The sequence below is a fragment of the Copadichromis virginalis genome, linkage group LG22 (assembly GCF_057382275.1).
Source record: "Copadichromis virginalis isolate Kocher_CV1m ecotype Utaka linkage group LG22, C_Virginalis_male_GT1.1, whole genome shotgun sequence".
Taxonomy (NCBI): Eukaryota; Metazoa; Chordata; class Actinopteri; order Cichliformes; family Cichlidae; genus Copadichromis; species Copadichromis virginalis.
The window spans coordinates 12,051,636-12,069,997 of NC_140638.1; the positions used below are offsets into that span (position 1 = coordinate 12,051,636).

Here is an 18,362-nt window from a genome sequence, read left to right on the forward strand (position 1 = left end):
GTGACCTCCAAGCTTTGGCGTTATGGAAAAGCCTCATGAGTCCAGGCCTGTTCAAAAAGGTTGCTGTATCCCCTCTGCAACTTCATGTTTCCCATTATTCTCAAATTTTTTTTGCACTTTTATACTTTGATCTGTATTTCTGAGCGTACCATTTATATGCATATAATTCTGTGATTTAAAGCAGGTTTCATTACCTTAAAATTGTGCAGCCTGTACAGGCCACCCACTGAGCAGCTTTATTAATTGTGCAGGATCACTTATGGCATGCAGCTTTGACAGGTCTTTCTACTTTAATTTTAATTTCAAACATCTATTATACGGCCACAGACCCCTTCCCCCCTGACACTGGCCAGGAGTACCATCATCCTTGTAGAAAACACTCACATCACAATGAGATAAACTTATCACTCCAGATAATGTTGTATTGATTTGCAGTGACCCTTACCACTAAGGAGAACCACGTCAGCAAACTACCTCCCTTTAGCCTAGACTGAAGGGTCAGCTTTTCCTGTTATTCATCAGGTAGTGGTCTGCTATGACGGGTTGCATACACTATAGTTATTTAATGTACCTTTCATAAAGTAGGCAGCTCAGATGCTCTGCTGATGAGGTTTGAAAAGTTGAGATCTCATTGTGTCCAGATTTGAACATTGGAGGGGGCGCACTGGAGCAGAAATCAGATTGGGTGAAAAACTGCGATTCTGTGATGCCACTTTGCTGAAAAAGTGTCAGATTTATAATGGAAATCCTCACTCTCATACTTTCTTTAACATGGACAAAATAATTTGAGTGAGAAATTATGTGAGCACAGGCTTTATTAACCAGTCCTGCAGGTTGAGTGCAGAACAAGATCCTCCAAATAAACAAACAAACAACAAAAATTATGCTTATTCAAAATTCATCTCACGATCAGGTCGAGTTCAGACACAAAAACACCACATCACCCTCAATAATTCCTCTCCTCTGGTCCATTCAAACCACCTTTTTCACCTATTAAAAAAAAAAAAAATCCAACTTTCCCATTAATTCTGATGAAAAAGTGAAATGTGAAAGGTTGAAGGACACAGGTCATCTCACAAGTTGTACAAAGGAGTGCACGCGTAGACGTTTCCGATTAATGCTGGAGTGTCACATTGAGTCGTTTCGCTTTCATCGAGAGACGCTGTGGAATTTGATGCTTCGAAATGCAACGATGACGATGCAAATTTGACAGCTTAGAAAAAGATTTATCGCTTCACCCAAACTTTAAAGAAGCAACAAAAGAACCCGAGAGCTGCAGAGATCTTTTCCAGGCTCTCACACAATTAAATGCTCGAGTGAAGCGTGAGTAGCAAGCATACCACCCCCCCCCCAAAAAAAAGCACCCCTACAAAAGTCGTACAAAATATTCTTTAGAGATAATGTTTGGTATCTTGCTGCTGGACGCTGTAGCAGCAGCTCTACACAGTAGGCTGCAACATCTCCTGCAGATGACACATGGTGTCCCTCAAAGTGCGAGCGAGTCTCTCTGCGTTAGTGTCCTCGCAGCAGTTAAAGGCCGTGATGGAGAAGTGGATGTGGTCTGCCTGAGGGTTGTAACAGACGGCGTAGCCGTCAGGAACGAGAGGACCGAAACACATCACGCTGTCCGTGTTGTTTGCAGGCATCTGAAGAGACAAGACAGGAGGGAGATCAATAATGGAACTGGGCCTTAAAGCTGGGCACACGTCATTAAAAACACACAAATCCTCAAATCTGAGTCTCAAAGTTCACTCTTCATCACGAGAACACTAAGGCTCACCAGACAGCTGATCTAGAGCTTCCAGTTATATCACATGATCTGTACAGATGCCAAGAGCTCAATTCTGCTGTTCTCATTTCATATCTACAGTGTTTTTAATTGCTCATAAAACATCAAATACGAGCACCTACATTTCAATGCGAGCTGGGCCGTGTTAACTTTGTTGACCAATAACATTCATCACAGTTATCATCAACTACCTCCTTTATGACTAAAATTAAATGAAAATTTGCCGTCACAATTTATGCTCCAACTGGTCAAAATCCACATAACCGGTGATCATAGCTGCTAACTGGAAACTTGTCATTATCTCAACAGCCAGTTGGGTATTTTTTCCTGAATCACACTCATGAGACAACACAACTTTGTCAAAGATAAGAAGGAGAAACAAAACAACTACATCGTTGAGTTCAACCAAGCAGCACAGATCCCCTTTAAAACTGTGCGAATCTGGAACATTCAGCTATACTGTACAAATGCTTTGATATATACTGTCATTTGAAAACTAAGGCATGCCAGAAAAAACCCCCACAAACAATCAGGAGCTGACCCCGGGGCAAAAAAGAAAAAAAAACCTACAAAAATTCCACACATCTGACTGTCAACACCTAAAATGAGGAAGAGAAACAGATTCATTTTGAGGAAACTCCAAGCATCCATGTATGCGTGTGCTGCAAGAAATTCACAGGAACTTCACAGGAGATTATCTGGTAGAAAATTCCCTCTCATATAGCCACTATCATTTGACAAAACAACAACAACAAAAAAAATTCCCATTTCCTACTGAGCAACAGTGTAAATAACACCTCGAACAAAGACACACACACACCTGTCCTGTTCGGAGTTTAAAGTGTGTTGCTAGCCCGTAAGCCGTGTCCATGAAGATTTTGGGAATGCTCATGCCCTCCTCGATGGCCTGCAGCTTGAGCCCCAGCAGGTGGCGGTCAATGCCGTGTCCATTAAGTGCCTGAACAAAAGAGAAATGAAACTCTTGTTTGAGTGTTTTTGAATCAGTTAATCAGCAGCTTTGAGATAAATGTTTTAACATTTATTTAACACTTACCGCTTCGGTCAGAGCCGAGTAGGCATCAACAGCTTCTCTGAACAGCTCCTGCTTTGCTTCCCGCTGCAAACCCCAAAAAATAAACACATTCTGAATCCAAGCTACAAAAATCCTCCAACAGTTCTGTTCCCATTCAGCGGGAGAACTTTCTCACAGGGTTTGTGCTTCTCACCGATACGGACGGATTATCAAAGGCCAGAATGAACTGGAGCCCCTGCTTGGTGGGTGAGCGGATGTACTCGGTCCTTCCTCCTCTAAACATCCTCTGAGTGGCGATATCGCAGGCAGAACAGACTTCACTGTGAACTCTGCAGACAAAAATAAAGCCAATATCAGAGACAATGCTGCTAACAGGTAGGTGTTCATCTCAAGTAAGTGCTGCACTTTAAAGACAAAGCAGAAAACAAAACTTAATGATTCTCACTCTTGTAGACAGTTAGCACATTCAGAATTTACAGAGAACTCACGTGTTACAACCAAGGTATGCAGAATAGCATCTCTGAACACACAACATGCATTCAGAAGCAGGCAGACTACAGCAGCAGAAGACCAAACCAGGTGAAACTCCTGTCAGCTAAGAGACAGAAACTGAGGCCCCAGTTCACAGGGGCTCACCAAAACTGAACAATAAGATGGGAAAAGTGTTTCCTGGTCTGATGAGTCTAATCTTCTGATGCAACATTTGGGTAGTAGGGTCTTAAACAACATGAAGGGATGGATCCATCCAGTAACAGCAAACTATACCTAATAAAGTGGCCGATCAGTGTAAATCAGTCACTCCAATTACTCCAACAGAACTCATCCGATCAAGTCCAGGTATCAAACAAGGCGTTAGATTACCAGGTGGACTGGTGTGAGTGAAGAGGAATCTATTTTATGATCAGTCGGTTCACAAAGCAGCTAAATGGGTCAGTTTTGGACATTACCAGTTATTTAATAAAGTAACTTTCCCTCTCTAATGCAACGGGGTTGAAGTAAAAAAACTACAAATGCCATCTGATCCAGTCTGAGACTAACCACAGCACAGCAGGAAATTCTAACAGCAGATTAAAAACAAACAAACAAACAAACAACACACAAAAAAAGAAAAAAGAAAAGAAAAGCAGATTGCTGGCACTGACCTGTAGTAGGCGAGCTGCAGGGCGACCTGGATAAAGGAGTTTGGGCTCATCTGGTGCTGCTTTGGAAGATTCTTGCCAAACTTCTTGAAGTTGAACACATTAACGTCGAGGTCGTTGATCAGGCTTCAACAAATTCAGGACAAACATTTGCATTTGTGCTGATTTTATGTTTAAAGTCAAGGTTCAATTAGCAGCTTTAAATAAGCTTTCAGACAGCAGTGTAGAGAGGAGGTGGGAAATCACTAGATTATGTGACAGAAAGTAAACAAAGTTTACTTCTACCTACTTTTACTCACTATTTTAAACATTTCCATATAATATTTTTAAGTCCCGTTGAACTCCACACTGCACGTAAGAAAAAGCTTTATTCCTCAATCATATTTTGGCATCTGAATGATTTGAGAGAGCTCTGAAATTGCACAGGACCATATAAAAAGCTTGGCATCTGACCAGGACAGCAGTGGATTATGAAGAATGACTTTACAGTTATCCACAGAGGCATTATTTCCATCAAGGTTACATAAACACAGCAAAGATAAATCTGTTTACACTCCTGCGGCCTTCTTTTAGAGCAAGTTCTCTCCACCTCTGTCAGATTTCAGAGCAAACACAAACATGCAGCTGATGGTGTGCGGAGAGGTCAGCGCGCTGCAGAGCTCAGCTCAGAGTTTAAGTTTAAAAAAAAAAAAAAAAAAAAAAAAGTTGGGAGCTTACATGTCAAGGTTCTGCTTGGCGTGCTCGATGTCCCTCTTGATTTCTCGGTCTATGTGAAAGTAAAGCTTCTTGGGCATTGGTAGCGGGAGCAGCGGCGCCCTCTTTGTGTCCGGTTTCTCACTGCAGACAAGAAAAAAAAACGTAAACACTCAGAGCAGACACCCCATCATTCTCCACCTCAGCTCAATTTTTCTTGACTAATTCAGCACATCTGCAGTTTCATTCCAACATCTCACCAATACTCGATCACATGATCCAGCAGCGTCGCTACAGGCGGACCCTCGGCCGTGGCTTGCTCATACAGAAGACCCCACGAGCCGTCCTCGCCGACCACAAACTGTTCAAACACAGACACGAGTCAGCACTCTGCATCAGCTGCTCTAAACAAGCCATCTCTCGCCATTCACGTGCGCATTCCCACCTGAAGCGTTTTGTCAAACCAGCGGTTTCCGCTGTTGGAGAACGTCCCGCCGCCATGAAGGACCTGCGCGGCCTTGCGGCTCGCATACCTGTCAATTAAAGTGGTTGCACAAGCGATTCTTCATGAGCTCACACGCAGAAAACCACAGAGAGTGCACAACATTTAAATGGAGCAATAGCTCAAATACGGGTAGTGATAATTGTGCAGTGTTTCCAAACCTCCATAAGAAACAATAATATCTGCACAGACAGCATTACTCAACTGATTTAGCAAACACAGAAATACTCGGTGTGTGTGTGTGTACACATACTTTTCATCTGATATCCTCATGACTGGAGAATCCAGACACAAGGAGAAAAGTCCCGTCTCTATCATCCGCACCGATTCCTGGTTCAGTTTATCTGATACACACAGAGACCGTGTCGTTTAAACCCAATCAACTCGTCTCCCACATGTAGCCGTTATTTATATGATGCCCAAAAATTGTTCCTGCTTATTGATTGCTTCTCCTTATTTTCTGTTAAGTATTGTTTGTTGGTGCTGCTATCACTAGGATTATTTCCCCATTTGTTTATTGTTTTTATTTTATACTATAGAACACGTTTTCATACTTGTTCTCATACATAATGGTATGTTTATATTTGTATGCACCAAAACAATCTACAACTTCAGTGAAAGCAACGACTAATTGTATCACAGACGTAAAGAAGTCATTGTGGAGGACCTGCTGTTTGTGCGTGGCAGCCAATGAGAAGAGAGCTGCCTTAAGGTTCTCAGATGAGAGGTGAAACGTCTTCAAGCAACTTAAAGAAGTCCAGACGCTTTTCTTTGCAAGCTCCTTTGACTCCTCTTTCTACAGTTCCATCTGGTTTCCGAGTTTGACACAACAATCTCACATTTTTCTGTTTTTGCATTTATCAAGTATTAAAAGGAGTTAAAATAAAAAGAGTCAAACTATTCGACATCATCACTCCTCCTGTCCTTTGCCAGCTCGTACGGTTATTAACATTTCTCCTCTATCAGCTCCTGCACTGTCCGTACACACTCTGCCTCTTCTGTCCCAAACTACTGTTTTATAACTTAATGACTTACTTGAAAATAAATTTCTTTCCCTTTGAGGGGCTGCACCACAGTATTAAATAAATGAGGATAATTTTGAGCTGTGAATCATGCAAAACTACTTCAGCAGACTCCAAGTATGAAAATAACAAGATGGAAACACAATGATTCCAACTTTTGGTCATTTTAAGTGTCTGAGAGTTTCATCCATCACCAACATTTCAGTTTTTCCAACCAAGATTGATTATTGGGTTTCTGCTGATGCAGGCATAAAACATTAACACTTAAAACTGCTTTGAGACATGTAATGGTCTTAAACACCAAAAAGACCAAGGAGATCATTGTAGATTTCCGGAAGAGGGGTCATAACAACCATCTGCCTCTCTTCATTGGCAGTGAGGCGGTGGAGAGGGTGAGCAGTTTTAAATTCTTGGGGGTAACTGTGACCGAGGACCTGTCCTGGGGCAACCATATCACCTCAGTTGTACGGAAGGCCCAACAGCGCCTCTACTACCTGAGGAGACTGCGGAGCGCACACATTCCCAGATCTCTGATGTTGAACTTCTACAACTGTGCCATCAGCAGCGTTCTGACGTATGGATTTCTAGTGTGGTTCCCCAGCTGCACCAAGGCCGATCAGCAAGCACTCCAGCGGGTGGTGAAAGAAGCTGGCAGAATTATTGGAACAAGTCTGCCAGAGAGCAGTAATATCTTCCCCACTCGCTGTCTGAGGAGGGTGCACAGTATCCTGCGGGACCAACATCACCCTGCGCGCCACCTTTTCCATCTGCTGCCCTCAGGGAGAAGGTACAGGTCTATACAGGCCAGAACATCCAGACTGGCCAACAGCCTGTATCCACAGGCTGTGAGGCTCCTGAACTCTCTGCCCCCCTCTCACGGACAATAACCATATCCAACTTCTTAATAGCAATGAACTGGTCTGCATTGGTGCATCATATCTTTATTCTCTTCCCCCTCCTGCCCCCCCCTCTTTCTTAAATAGATAACTATCATATCTGATATCATATCTCACAGTACAATAATATTGAATGGGTTGCATTGTTGTATTTTGTCATGTTTCTCAGGTCTTTGTCTGAATTTCTACGAACATTATTGCTAAGGATTGTCTTATTGCATTGGAGTCACACTGGGTTAAATATGTACACTTGGGTTTTAAGGGGTATTTATTATTTTCTTCTTTTTTTTGGGTTGTATGGAAGCCCCAAACGCAATTTCATTGTTCTTGACAATGACAATAAATAAATAAATACTAAATACTAATCAATCCATCATTAAACCAGTGTTAGGTCTAAAAACATGAAGAGTTCTGATCACTGAGCTGCTCCAAGTACACAGCACCCTCTCCTGTCTCCTATGTGTAGTTAGGTTTCTACAAAGCAGATGATAAAACCACTGAGTTGGAAGGTCTCATTATCTAAAATCTATAATTAGGTAAAAATTAATAAAACGCCTCCTTTGGCCACCACCTTCAAGCTGCTCTAAAGGAACCTCAGATATTGTGACGTCATTTCAAGCACATCAGAAAAATGGATGCGAGGGCGTATCCTATGCTACTCTAACACCAGCAAAGCTTCACCAACATCAGGGGATGTTAATCCTACAGTCAGAGCTTGGCATGTAGACGTTTCTCACATTTGTATTTTCTTAAACTGAGCCATTAACAGATCAGTTTTGTTTGCTCTCTTAAAATAACCGAAAACAGCAGCAGCTTACAGTGAGATAGCAGTCAAGTAGTAAGCACCGGCTTGCGTGTGTGGTGATCTACCTCTCAGCAGGCGGTTGTAAGCCTCTCCCCATGTGTGGCGGTGCTCGCTGGTCAGGATGCCCATCGGCTCCTTGTCCGTCTTCCAAGACTGAGACCTGATCCTGAGCAGCTGCCCGTGAATCTGACTCTCAGTCATCCGCGAGCCATCGCTGTTATAAACCTCCAGCTGGAAGAACTGGGAGTAAGAGGAAAACCATGTCAGTAAGATCAAAGTTTTTAAAAGCAATACAAAACTAAAAGCGGGGGCATCTTTCGATTACTAAGCTGCACTAAGTGCTTTTTACAGTCACAAAAAACCCTTCAAATCCACAGAAACACCAACATTTACAGTTATCAAAAAAACCAAACAAGTTCAGAGCTGAGACGATAAAATCTGAATTTCTGTTAAGCAGTTTAAGTTCTTTGAGGGTTTTCCTGTTCTGCCTTTTACAAAAACAAAAAGAATTGTCACCTGAAAAATATCCTCAAAAGTCCATCAGAAAACCGAGGCTCAGTGGATGAAAGCACTTTTTTTTGACGAGTACATTTCTAAAGAAATAAATAAATAAATAAAAAATTCTCACTGCATCATTTTAATCTCTAAGAAAGCACTTTTGGGTTCTGGTTGCTTGTTGTTGGGATTATTAATCTCCATATGAATGAAGTTACACCTCACAGCTGGTTTAGTTTACTCTTTTCTGCAGGCAGCAGTCTCTGAACACCACTGTCATCAGCGTCACGCCTGACTAGTGGCAGAGCTACTTCCTGCCGGGACTCTCATGTATCCAAGCTGTAACCTTGCAACATCTCTGACCCCTGACCCGATTGTTCTTGGCTGAGGTGCTGAGACGGGGCGCTCCAGTCTGTACTGCGCCCCGCCCAGCAGCTGTTTCAGCAGACGATGCCCAGCCCCACACGTGCAGAGCAGCACAGGACTCTCTGGGTCCTGTATTTATATCCAGAGACTTTCTTGGCCAGCGTTTAGTCACACTGTGTCTCCAACTGAACATTTCTAGGATACTCTGGGTCGACGTGTTCATCAGAGGGCGCCACAACAACACAGCACAGCTGCACTCGTCCATGAAAGGAGAACAATTCCTCGACAGATCAGAGTCCATGCAAATAATGCTGACTGCATCACATTCAGTCATACCTCAGATTAAATGGTGTGCATATACATATAGATTTTAACTTGAGCTACAAAATGTATTTAAAAACACAAACTAGCATTTGGCTTACTAGTATACAATAACTCCGCTTACTGTCATCAGTCCAGAGTGAGAGCTGATGTTGTACTTGTGGCTAATAAACCCTGTAGAAACAGACTAAATAAAAAACAAACTATTTCTATCACTTCTCTGCTGCAGCTCTGCCAAACTTGACGCACTGCAAATGAGTCACGCCCTACATCAATTAAAGTCACTTTGGCAGCAGAAGGCCTTTTCAGTAAATCTGTTAACCTTTGGAAAAAAACTGAGCCACAACAGGAAGCGCCAGAGGTGAACATCCAGGATATTTTGTTAATTTTGGACGCTGCGTCTTCTGAAAGATGAACAACTTACTAACCTACAATAAAAAGTACAGTAGATGTGAGTATGCAGTAGTCCTTAGTCATTATGAAACACTGTGTAGATTTAGTATATCTCATTTCATGCTTTTTTCCTTTCCAGAATCAAACATGTTTTCATGGTTTAAGAATTCCTGTGATAAAAAGTAACAGATGTCTGAAATGCTAAGAAGCATGCTTTTAAACACTTCTCTTCCTTTCTCTAATTACCCAACTGAACTCAATGTTAAATCAGACATCTGCTGACTGGTTCTCCACTTATGTGCAGATACTTTACAAACTAAATAAGCTTCTCTTTTAATCAAGATGTAGATGAAATATCCACATACAGCCAGCAATCACTAGATAAAACAACGATCTCGTGGGATAATGTGCTGCCAGAGTACTCAATGTTCAGAAGAAAGCTTCCTGTACGATCACGTGACTTCTGTTTGCAAAAATTGGTGTATCAACAATCAACTTGGAGTTTAAGAAACACAAAAAGCAGCTTCAGATGTGATTGCACAAGACTCGACTTGACTGGCAACACAAGAAAAGAACAAAAGAGACTATCTAAATCCATCTTCTGCCACCTGTCAGGCACGACTCACCTGGTAGTTCCTGACGACAGTGATGTGCGTCGGCGAGCGGCGGGAGCGGCCGTAGTGAGCAATGTAGTCGTGTTTGGGGCCGGGGATCCTGCAGGAGGAGAAGAGGAGCGGGTAGAGCTCCTTGCACAGGGGCTTCCTTCGCATGAACTCGACCGGCAGCTGCCCGCTGACAGACAAAGAGAAACACGTCAGTCATTATTGTTTTTTTCCCCCCCATCCTTTGCTTTCCTCAGTCACCCTCTCTGGTCGTTTCCCCTAGTAAGATGAAACCCTTAATCCGCCCCTTCTGCTCAGCCATGTTTTGAACAATGAGCGTATACTTATAGCTGCCACCTCTTCAAGACAGTCACTTAATGACTGCCTGCACCTACAAAGACATGGGTTACCCTCTTCTTGACTGCACCCTGCACTAGTTAAATACACCGAGGGACAATGAATAACATCTCTGTGCGGGATCGCTGATCATCTCACAACTGTGCAAAGAATAAAGACACCCATCAGTTTTAGACCTGCTCATTGCACAGGACCTCACCTGATAAGACGCTGCACCTACTGTAGCTCTGTCAGCAGGCAAAAATGCAGACTGTGAAAGTCTACAGACTTCTAACATGTCTCATTAGGACACTGGAGAATCTGATGGCTTATAACTGACTATTTAATTAAAGTAATGTATAACAGACATTGTTAGTGTCCACTCTTTCAGCGGGAGCCACAGTGGTGTTTAACAATCAGAGCAATTCAATTAAAAACAAACAAACAAAAAGCCAATTTTGTATAAGGTGACAAAGTACAAGTAGGTCCTGTTTTAGGATTATATATGAATGCTTATAGAGCAAGAAAAAAGGTAAAATACTTTTAGAAAAGAAAAAATCTAGATTTTTTTTACTGATGTTCATCGGGGGAAATGCAAAGACGTTAAATAATATTAAAACATCTCAGACCCTCCTGCTCTTCCAAACAGAGATCCAAGGGAGAATCGATTGGTCAGCGGACAGTGATTTCTACCCGTTCATCTCCAAACTGTAACCTCTCTACAGCACAAGTTACCATGCTGATGCACCCTGTTAAGTGGACTACCTTCATAATACAGAAAACCAGGCTTGACCCTAAGGTTATTCGGAAAAACCCAAATTCTGCTTCCCGGTTCAGGCCGGGTCATTCTGATCCCGACTTCTTCCTAAATCAGCCAGTTAAAAACGTTCCTCTTCCAGCTAGTTTAAATCTTATCTCCCTGTTAGAGTTTAAACTATTGCTGCTGAAGTCCACAGACTATGATAAAGGCGTCCCTCACTGATCAACACAAGGCCCCCTGATTGTTACTCAGCACTGTAACACCAATTTTAATCTTACAGGATGCATGACAACAAAATAAAGTGCAATGTGATAAAAGAGTTCAGATCAGAAATGCACAGCAGCAGAAACTTTCTATACTCAATAGTTCAGAGTTTGTGCAGTGGGAATAGAGCAGAGAGTAGCTATGAAAATGAGAGCGAAAGACAAGGAAGAGGAAAAAACTTTTTGGAGTTTAAAAATTCAGAGCTATGCTGAATGCGCCGACACTGAAACACCTTTTTCATGCTTCATTCGGGGAGACAGAGACTCCAGCAGACGTTGCAGCACTGAGCTGCAGATTCTGTTACAATATGTGCAGGCGAGTACATTTAGACGCAGATTAACTTCATGCACCAGAGAAAACACAAGGCGATGCCAGCCGAGTCAAAGGTCACGGCACAAAAATAGAAGCGAATAAAACCAACTGCAGCACCGCAGCTTAAACGCTGTCAGAGGATTACTGCAAAGTCTGACACCAGTACAGAGCCTGTGATTCCCCCGGGTAATAACCAGCTCCATAAGCTCTAAAGGGAATAACTGTATTTTACTATAGTAACCCCCCAACCCCACCACACAGCAGAGAGACTGGGCACCAGTAAATATGACTTGTATAGCAGCTTGTACTTGATCTGCACTATAAAGTGTGACATATTTTCGTTTTTATTCCACTGATTTAATCTGGCATCTGTGTATAGCTTACAGGCTAAACACAGAATACGTGAACACAGAGTGGGAGAGTGAACCAAAAGAAAAGGTGTTTGATTGAACCTCTGTGTAAAAGTCACTGCCATTTTACAGACTTTGGTTCATGGGTTTCAACCAAATGAAAGTTCCTCTTTTACAAGAACGAAAGTTTTAAGTTCTCACTTTCATTTTCTTTCAAACATTAACAAAAAGCCTGAAACAGCTTTTTGTTTTTAACACAACATTAGTTAAATTACTATCAATGAAAGAAATGAGTCTGAGAGTCATATTTATAGAAATATTTTTACGTGATTGTTATGTATTCAACTTCAACTGCGACAAAAACAATTGAGCTACACACTCATCTGCCACTTTACTAGTTACGCCTGTTCAACTGCTTGTTAACGGAAGTATCTAATCAGCCAATCACATGATAGAAATTCAACGCATTTAGGTATGAGGACACAGTGAAGACGATTTGGTGAGCATCAGAGTGAGAAAGAAAAGTGATTTAAATGACTTTCAACATGGCTGGCCTGAGCATTTCAGAAACTGCTGAACTGCTGGGATTTTCCCAGACAAACATTTCTAAGGTTTCCCAAGAAAGAAAATATCCAGCGAACAGCGGATCTCTGGGAGAAAATGCCTTGTGAAGGCAGAGGTCAGAGAAGAATGGCCAGATTGGTTTAACCTGATAGTGACTCAAGACAACCACTCATTACAACCAAGGTATGCAGAAGAGCATACCTTGTGAGAACTTGAAGCAACAGAAGATCACACATGGCATGCTACTACATCAATATGGTCAGAAATCTCAGAGAAATGTTTCCAGCTCCTTGTTCAATCTGTGCTGTGAAGCATTAATGCAGCTAGCAAGCTGTATTTAATAAAGCGGCCAGTGAATGCTCGCTGAAAACTTTTGACTTTCTATTTTCATTGGAGACAATGCTGTTACTTTTTGTACTAGTGTCCTCATCATTTTTAGCCTTTAGAGCAGAAAAGGGAAGTCCTGCCATGTCCATACTGATCACTGATCTGCTCCAAATATGTTCCATAAATTAAGACTCACGTGTTCATTTTGGCCTTAAAGTCCAGAACGGCTGCAATCAGTCTGGACGCAAACCTGCAGGGAAACAGACACGAAGCGGTTCTATAAACACAAATCATATTCAGCTAAACAAAGCAGCACGATGAAACCTCAGAGATCATTAATGGCATGATTCATGTTTTTTTTTTCCCCCCTTTTCAGGCGATGAGATCTAAAGAATTTAAGTGAAACGGACCCCCTTTTCAGTCTCACAGATGCGGCCTATTCGGTTTATGCGTCTGTCTTTTGAAAGAAGTCAACAGAGGCAGTAACGACTTTGGCACACAGAGGAGCAGGACATCATGTTGCAAGCTTTAAATGATAAAAATAAAAACAGCAGGTGTGAGTATCAGGATCATAAGTGCATGATGACACAGCAACACTTAACTAAACCCTTTTGCTTCTGTGTCCTTTAACACTTCTGTTGTGTTTACACACTCAAAGTAATACAAAAATCTGTTGCTGCTGTTGTACTGAAATCTAAAAATGGCTTACACGCTATGAACTGTGAGGCTTTGAGTGTTCAAAATACATACACCGCGGGCCAACACATCTTCAGCGTTGAGATGCTGATGTTAACTTTGTGAGTTAACATCAGCATCTCACCCTTTAATGTTTAATTTTACGGGTTTCTGCACCATCACTTCCACATAGCTGTTCTCTGCCGTCTCTCTACATCAGTTTATGTAGACTCACACCAGCTGGCTCCTCCAGTCATTAAAATCTCTGCGGGGCAGAGAGATAGCCGCGTTCGAGTGCACGGGCAGAGGCTGTCTGCTCTCCAAGTACGCCCGCTGCACCCACCAGTCCGAGATCTGCAGGGGAGACCAAAGGAAGGGCACGGAAATCAGCTCTGAAGTTCAAAAAAAGGACCAAAACCACAAAGGCACTGATTTTTGTTTTTACTGGAGTCTGTGTGTGTGTGTGTGTGTACACCTCAAAGCTTTTTAACAGACTTTTGCTGCAAAGTTAAGTCACAGACAAGAAGCAAGACATGACTCTTCTTTGATTCTCGGCAATAGGGTATACGTTTTAACATTCCCTAAACTTTGAAATAATAAGTTTGTTTAATGCAGAACAAGAGCTAAATACATACAATATCATAAAGTAATGCTTATTTTAGTGATTGTTTTTAATCGATAGGGGGAAAAAAAACTATTTTGAAACACTGTTTTGCAACGTAGTGTAGGTATACACTGAGGGGAAAATGGTGATTCACATGGCCTCACTGACATTGGGCAACAGAAGACTGGAAAAATGCTGCTTGGTCTAATAAGTTCATTTCTGAAAACAGTTACCCAGCTTATAAACCATCAGATCACACATTTAGGCTTGCACAGAAGCTGTTTTTCCTCAACCATTATTAATTTACTGATTTTTTTTCTCTATTTATTGAGAGAAAACGTCCAAACCATCAAAACATCACCAAATTAATGTTTTGTCTACAAGTGGTCAACAAGTGGTCAATAATAATCAAATAATCAGGGCATTTTTGAATAAGTTATTCTAATTAACTGATTCTGAGGGGCTCGTGTGGGAGTCACCAATTGATTTTTCATTGATTCTTTCCCCTTCCGCTACACACCCAGTTCTTGTTGAGTCTGGCTCTCTTCTCCAGACCCTCCTGCAGCTGTGTACCAAGCCCGGCCGGCCGGCCGAAATCGTGCACTATCCTACGGGTGTGGCTCAGCTCCTCGAGGGGCAGCAGGGGCTCCAGCGCCCGCAAGTAGCCCTGTAGGGTTTGGGCCAGAGGAGGCACCGGCTGTGGGGGCACCGAGGAGAAGAAACACAGCTCCTGCCTCAGGGAAACCTGCAGGTGGAAGGTGAAGAGGTGAAATAGAGTTCCTCATTTGAAAATGCTGAAAGAGCAGTAAGTGCATGTGAGCACAGTGCAGGAACTTCCTCAGAGGTTTGACCAAATGCCAGAGAGTGCAGGGCGTTTCAAGAAAAGGAGTCAAAGATATGACAGTGGAAGCAACACCCGCTGCTTCTTGTCCGTTTATCATCCGTTTCTGCTCACGCAGAGAGAGTATAACAAGGCTTCAGCGTTTTAGCATGACAGCAAGTGTGAAAACAAACGTCGACTCACCCGGGACAGCCATGCTCTGCAGGTCCCTGAGTGAATGTTCCTAAAAATCATCTTTCCTCGCGTCACAAATCCGCTCCGTGTTCAAAGGTGTGACACACAAAAAACCCAGATGGGCCTTTTTAGCTCACGACAACTTCTGCACAGTTCGCGCGAGGTCAGACGGGCAAAATGAAGCCCGGACCTCCTCCTACTTCTCCACGATGGCTGCAGAGCACAGTCCTCATCGCTCGACACGCATTAAGTTTGAACTCGTTTATATTTCGGGAGAAAAACCGAGCACAGCCTGCCCCTTCCTTCGAGCCGAGGGCACGCGAACCCTCACGTACCGTGCAGAAGTGACAAACTGGCGCACGTGCGGACGTGAAAATGTTTCCGTAAACAGCTACGTGACCGAGACAAAGGGCGCACTGCCGCCCCCGTCCACGGGGTGTCGCTGTTAGGCTTGATGACCTCACAAAGGGCGGGTTTGTTCGACATTGTAACCCGAGACTACATAAAAACATACCTGATACCACTTTTTACAGCTGCGAAAATGCAACAATAATCGTGTATTTTAGTATTATTTTCTGAATCGTCTTCTAACATCGTATTTTATTAACTTTATCTACTGGAGGTAGTGCAGGTAACTACAAGAACAAGGTTCTTGATGTCACTGATGTTACACTCACTCACACAGAGGTCATTAATAAATAAGACTACGATCAAGAGGTGATTTCATGACACCGACATAGCATACATGGCTTGAACAGACTACACTGAATCCACTCTTGAATTTGGGTACCATGTCGTAATCGGGTATCCTAATCATAAAAAAAATGCTAGTAAGGGACGCCATCATTAGGGTGAGCCTGTCAGAGAAACAGCGAAAATTTATGAGTGACCAAATCAACAGTCTGGTTTGTTTTTAGAAAGAAGCTTGGCAACATCACAACATCTAACAAAATCTTGAGAGGGATGCAGGTCATTTTCAAGGTCTACAATCAACAGATGCTGTCATGAAGGTACATACAGAAGGTTTACAACAATGTGTAAACTATTGATTACATGTTTGAGCAGGCAACTACAGGCCACAAGGCTAAAAGGAGCAGCACGGGTTTAATTCCTTCTCCTACCACATAAGCAACCCAAGGGTTTCTCAAGGCAAAGATATGATATATTCTTGAGTGGTCTGAACCCAACACAGCATTTTCAGTTATTCACTACAGGTGGATGTAGTAAAGACCACAAAGTTTTGTCATTTGAGTTTAGCCTTAGCCTTCCTTTTCATTAGTTTGACTTTTATTTTTAATTATTATTATATTTCAGAGGATATTATTCAGAGGTGCACTTTTCAAAAGTTCACATTGATGTAAACATCCAATAAAAAGCACCATGACATGACATAAATGTAATAACAAATTTGACCAAAGTGAAAGACATTTTCCATAAGTGTTTTAAATTTGACTTTAGTTTTTGTGCTCACAAAATCCTTTTGGTTAGTTTTCATTTTGCCCAACAGACTGCTGATTTCACTCCTTGTTTAGGATTCTTTATTCTTTTTAGGTAACTAAAATAATCTCAGCTGTAGTTTATTGAGAACAATGTGTCTGCAAGGCAGTTAATCGTGTGTTTGCGCAGAACCCAAAGAATCCAAAAAGATTTCAAACCCTAAAAACGCAAGAGCAAGGAATCATAATTCAAGAAGCCACAAGGGAATTGAAATGTGTGCTCACAGAATAACTATGGGAGAGGCAACGGGTGGGATCCATGGCTGGAAACTATAGACATAATGAGCCAGGGGAAATAAATACAACACAAACCACAGAAAACAACAGTTAGCACAATAAAACAGGAAAACACAACTGAACGAGTAACAAAAGTTAACTTAACATAGGAAAGAACAGGTGGACTCAAACTGGGAACTGGGAAGGCAAAGGACAAATGCAGACAAGCCTGGGACACTAAGGAAGGGAACAAATAAGAGATGACAAGACAAAGGATGTTAAACTCGATACAAAAGACCAGCGATCTAAGACAGGACGTAACTAAAAAGATGACAGACTCACATGTAAAATTACCAGAGAGATACAGAGACAACCACAGAACAGAGTAGGAACACCAAAAGAGAGCAAATAAACCAAAAGTCATAAGCAAACAAAGGACTACACCCATATGGAAAAGATATATATAAATCTTATAAAGTTTGTATCTGTCTTGTGTGAAACTTGTATGAAAAGCATATAAGAGTGAAAACAGATATAAGATCCCTTGAAAAATTACATAATGAAACTTGTATGTTTTGGATACTCTCTAAAACAATGTATGAAAGTAATGAGAAAGTGGCCACTTTCATGAGTAAATCATGTAAGCCTTATATGATTTACTCATGAAAGTGGCCACTTTCATGAGTAATCACATATAAGTTTTTACTATTTCTTTTCCATATGGGCAGGCACAAAAAAACCAAAACAAATAAGGAACCGATACCAGGCATCAGAAGATATCGCCAGGAAATACAAACACTATTAACAGAAAACAATGAACTTAAATTACTTCTCAAATTCCAGAAGAAATAATGAACTGACAGCAAACTCAAAGCCCTGGGTTCAAGACCCAGAGACCACAACGATGACAAATACCATATTCCATATTATAATAACTAAAAAGACCAAAAGAAAAAAACACTGAAACTAATAAAAAGAAAAGAAAACATTTCCAGATATTAGAAACTGAACTGAGTCCAGCAAGTAAAACGAGTAGACTAATAACTGCACCAAAGTGGTATCAAAGGAGTCAGCTCTAAAATAAAATAAACCAAATTGATCGAGTTTAATATATGAAACATGAGTCAAATTGTGGGCTACATAAAAATGTGTCACTTGTGTTAACAGCTGAGTTGGTGATGGTGGTGCAATAGTGTGGGATATATTTTCTTGGTCCACTTTGTGTTCTTTGGTACTGTGAGAATCATGTAAACATCACAGTCTACCTGAGCATTATTCCTAACCATGTCCGTCCCTGTATGACCATCTACTGACCATATCATAAAGCTCATCACTGATGTGCAAACTCAACTGAGTGAAAGAATTAAGGCAGTCCTAAAGGCAAAAA

General features: G+C 41.7%; 1 protein-coding gene across 1 annotated transcript; it reads right to left on the bottom strand.

Annotated features, from left to right (window-relative positions):
• Positions 1-797: 797 nt before the first annotated feature.
• cratb (carnitine O-acetyltransferase b) lies at positions 798-15,680 on the bottom strand. The gene is made up of 15 exons (XM_085445446.1): positions 15,273-15,680; positions 14,769-14,993; positions 13,880-13,998; positions 13,166-13,219; positions 10,081-10,246; positions 7,945-8,119; positions 5,410-5,500; positions 5,100-5,187; positions 4,915-5,015; positions 4,679-4,798; positions 3,965-4,087; positions 3,016-3,151; positions 2,844-2,906; positions 2,610-2,747; positions 798-1,646 (listed from the first exon to the last, which is right to left on the bottom strand). The coding sequence occupies exons 1-15, from the start codon at positions 15,321-15,323 to the stop codon at positions 1,440-1,442; spliced, it is 1,857 nt and encodes a 618-aa protein (XP_085301572.1). The 5' UTR covers positions 15,324-15,680; the 3' UTR covers positions 798-1,439.
• Positions 15,681-18,362: the final 2,682 nt, after the last annotated feature.

Coding starts and splice junctions, on each gene's coding strand:
- cratb (XM_085445446.1), bottom strand. CDS start 15,323: ATGATTTTTAGGAACATTCACTCAGGGACCTGCAGAGCATGGCTGTCC. Junction 13,999..14,768: donor CCAGACTCAACAAGAACTGG/GTGTGTAGCGGA, acceptor TCTCCCCTGCAG/ATCTCGGACTGGTGGGTGCA. Junction 5,501..7,944: donor TTACAACCGCCTGCTGAGAG/GTAGATCACCAC, acceptor TGTGTGTATCAG/ATAAACTGAACCAGGAATCG.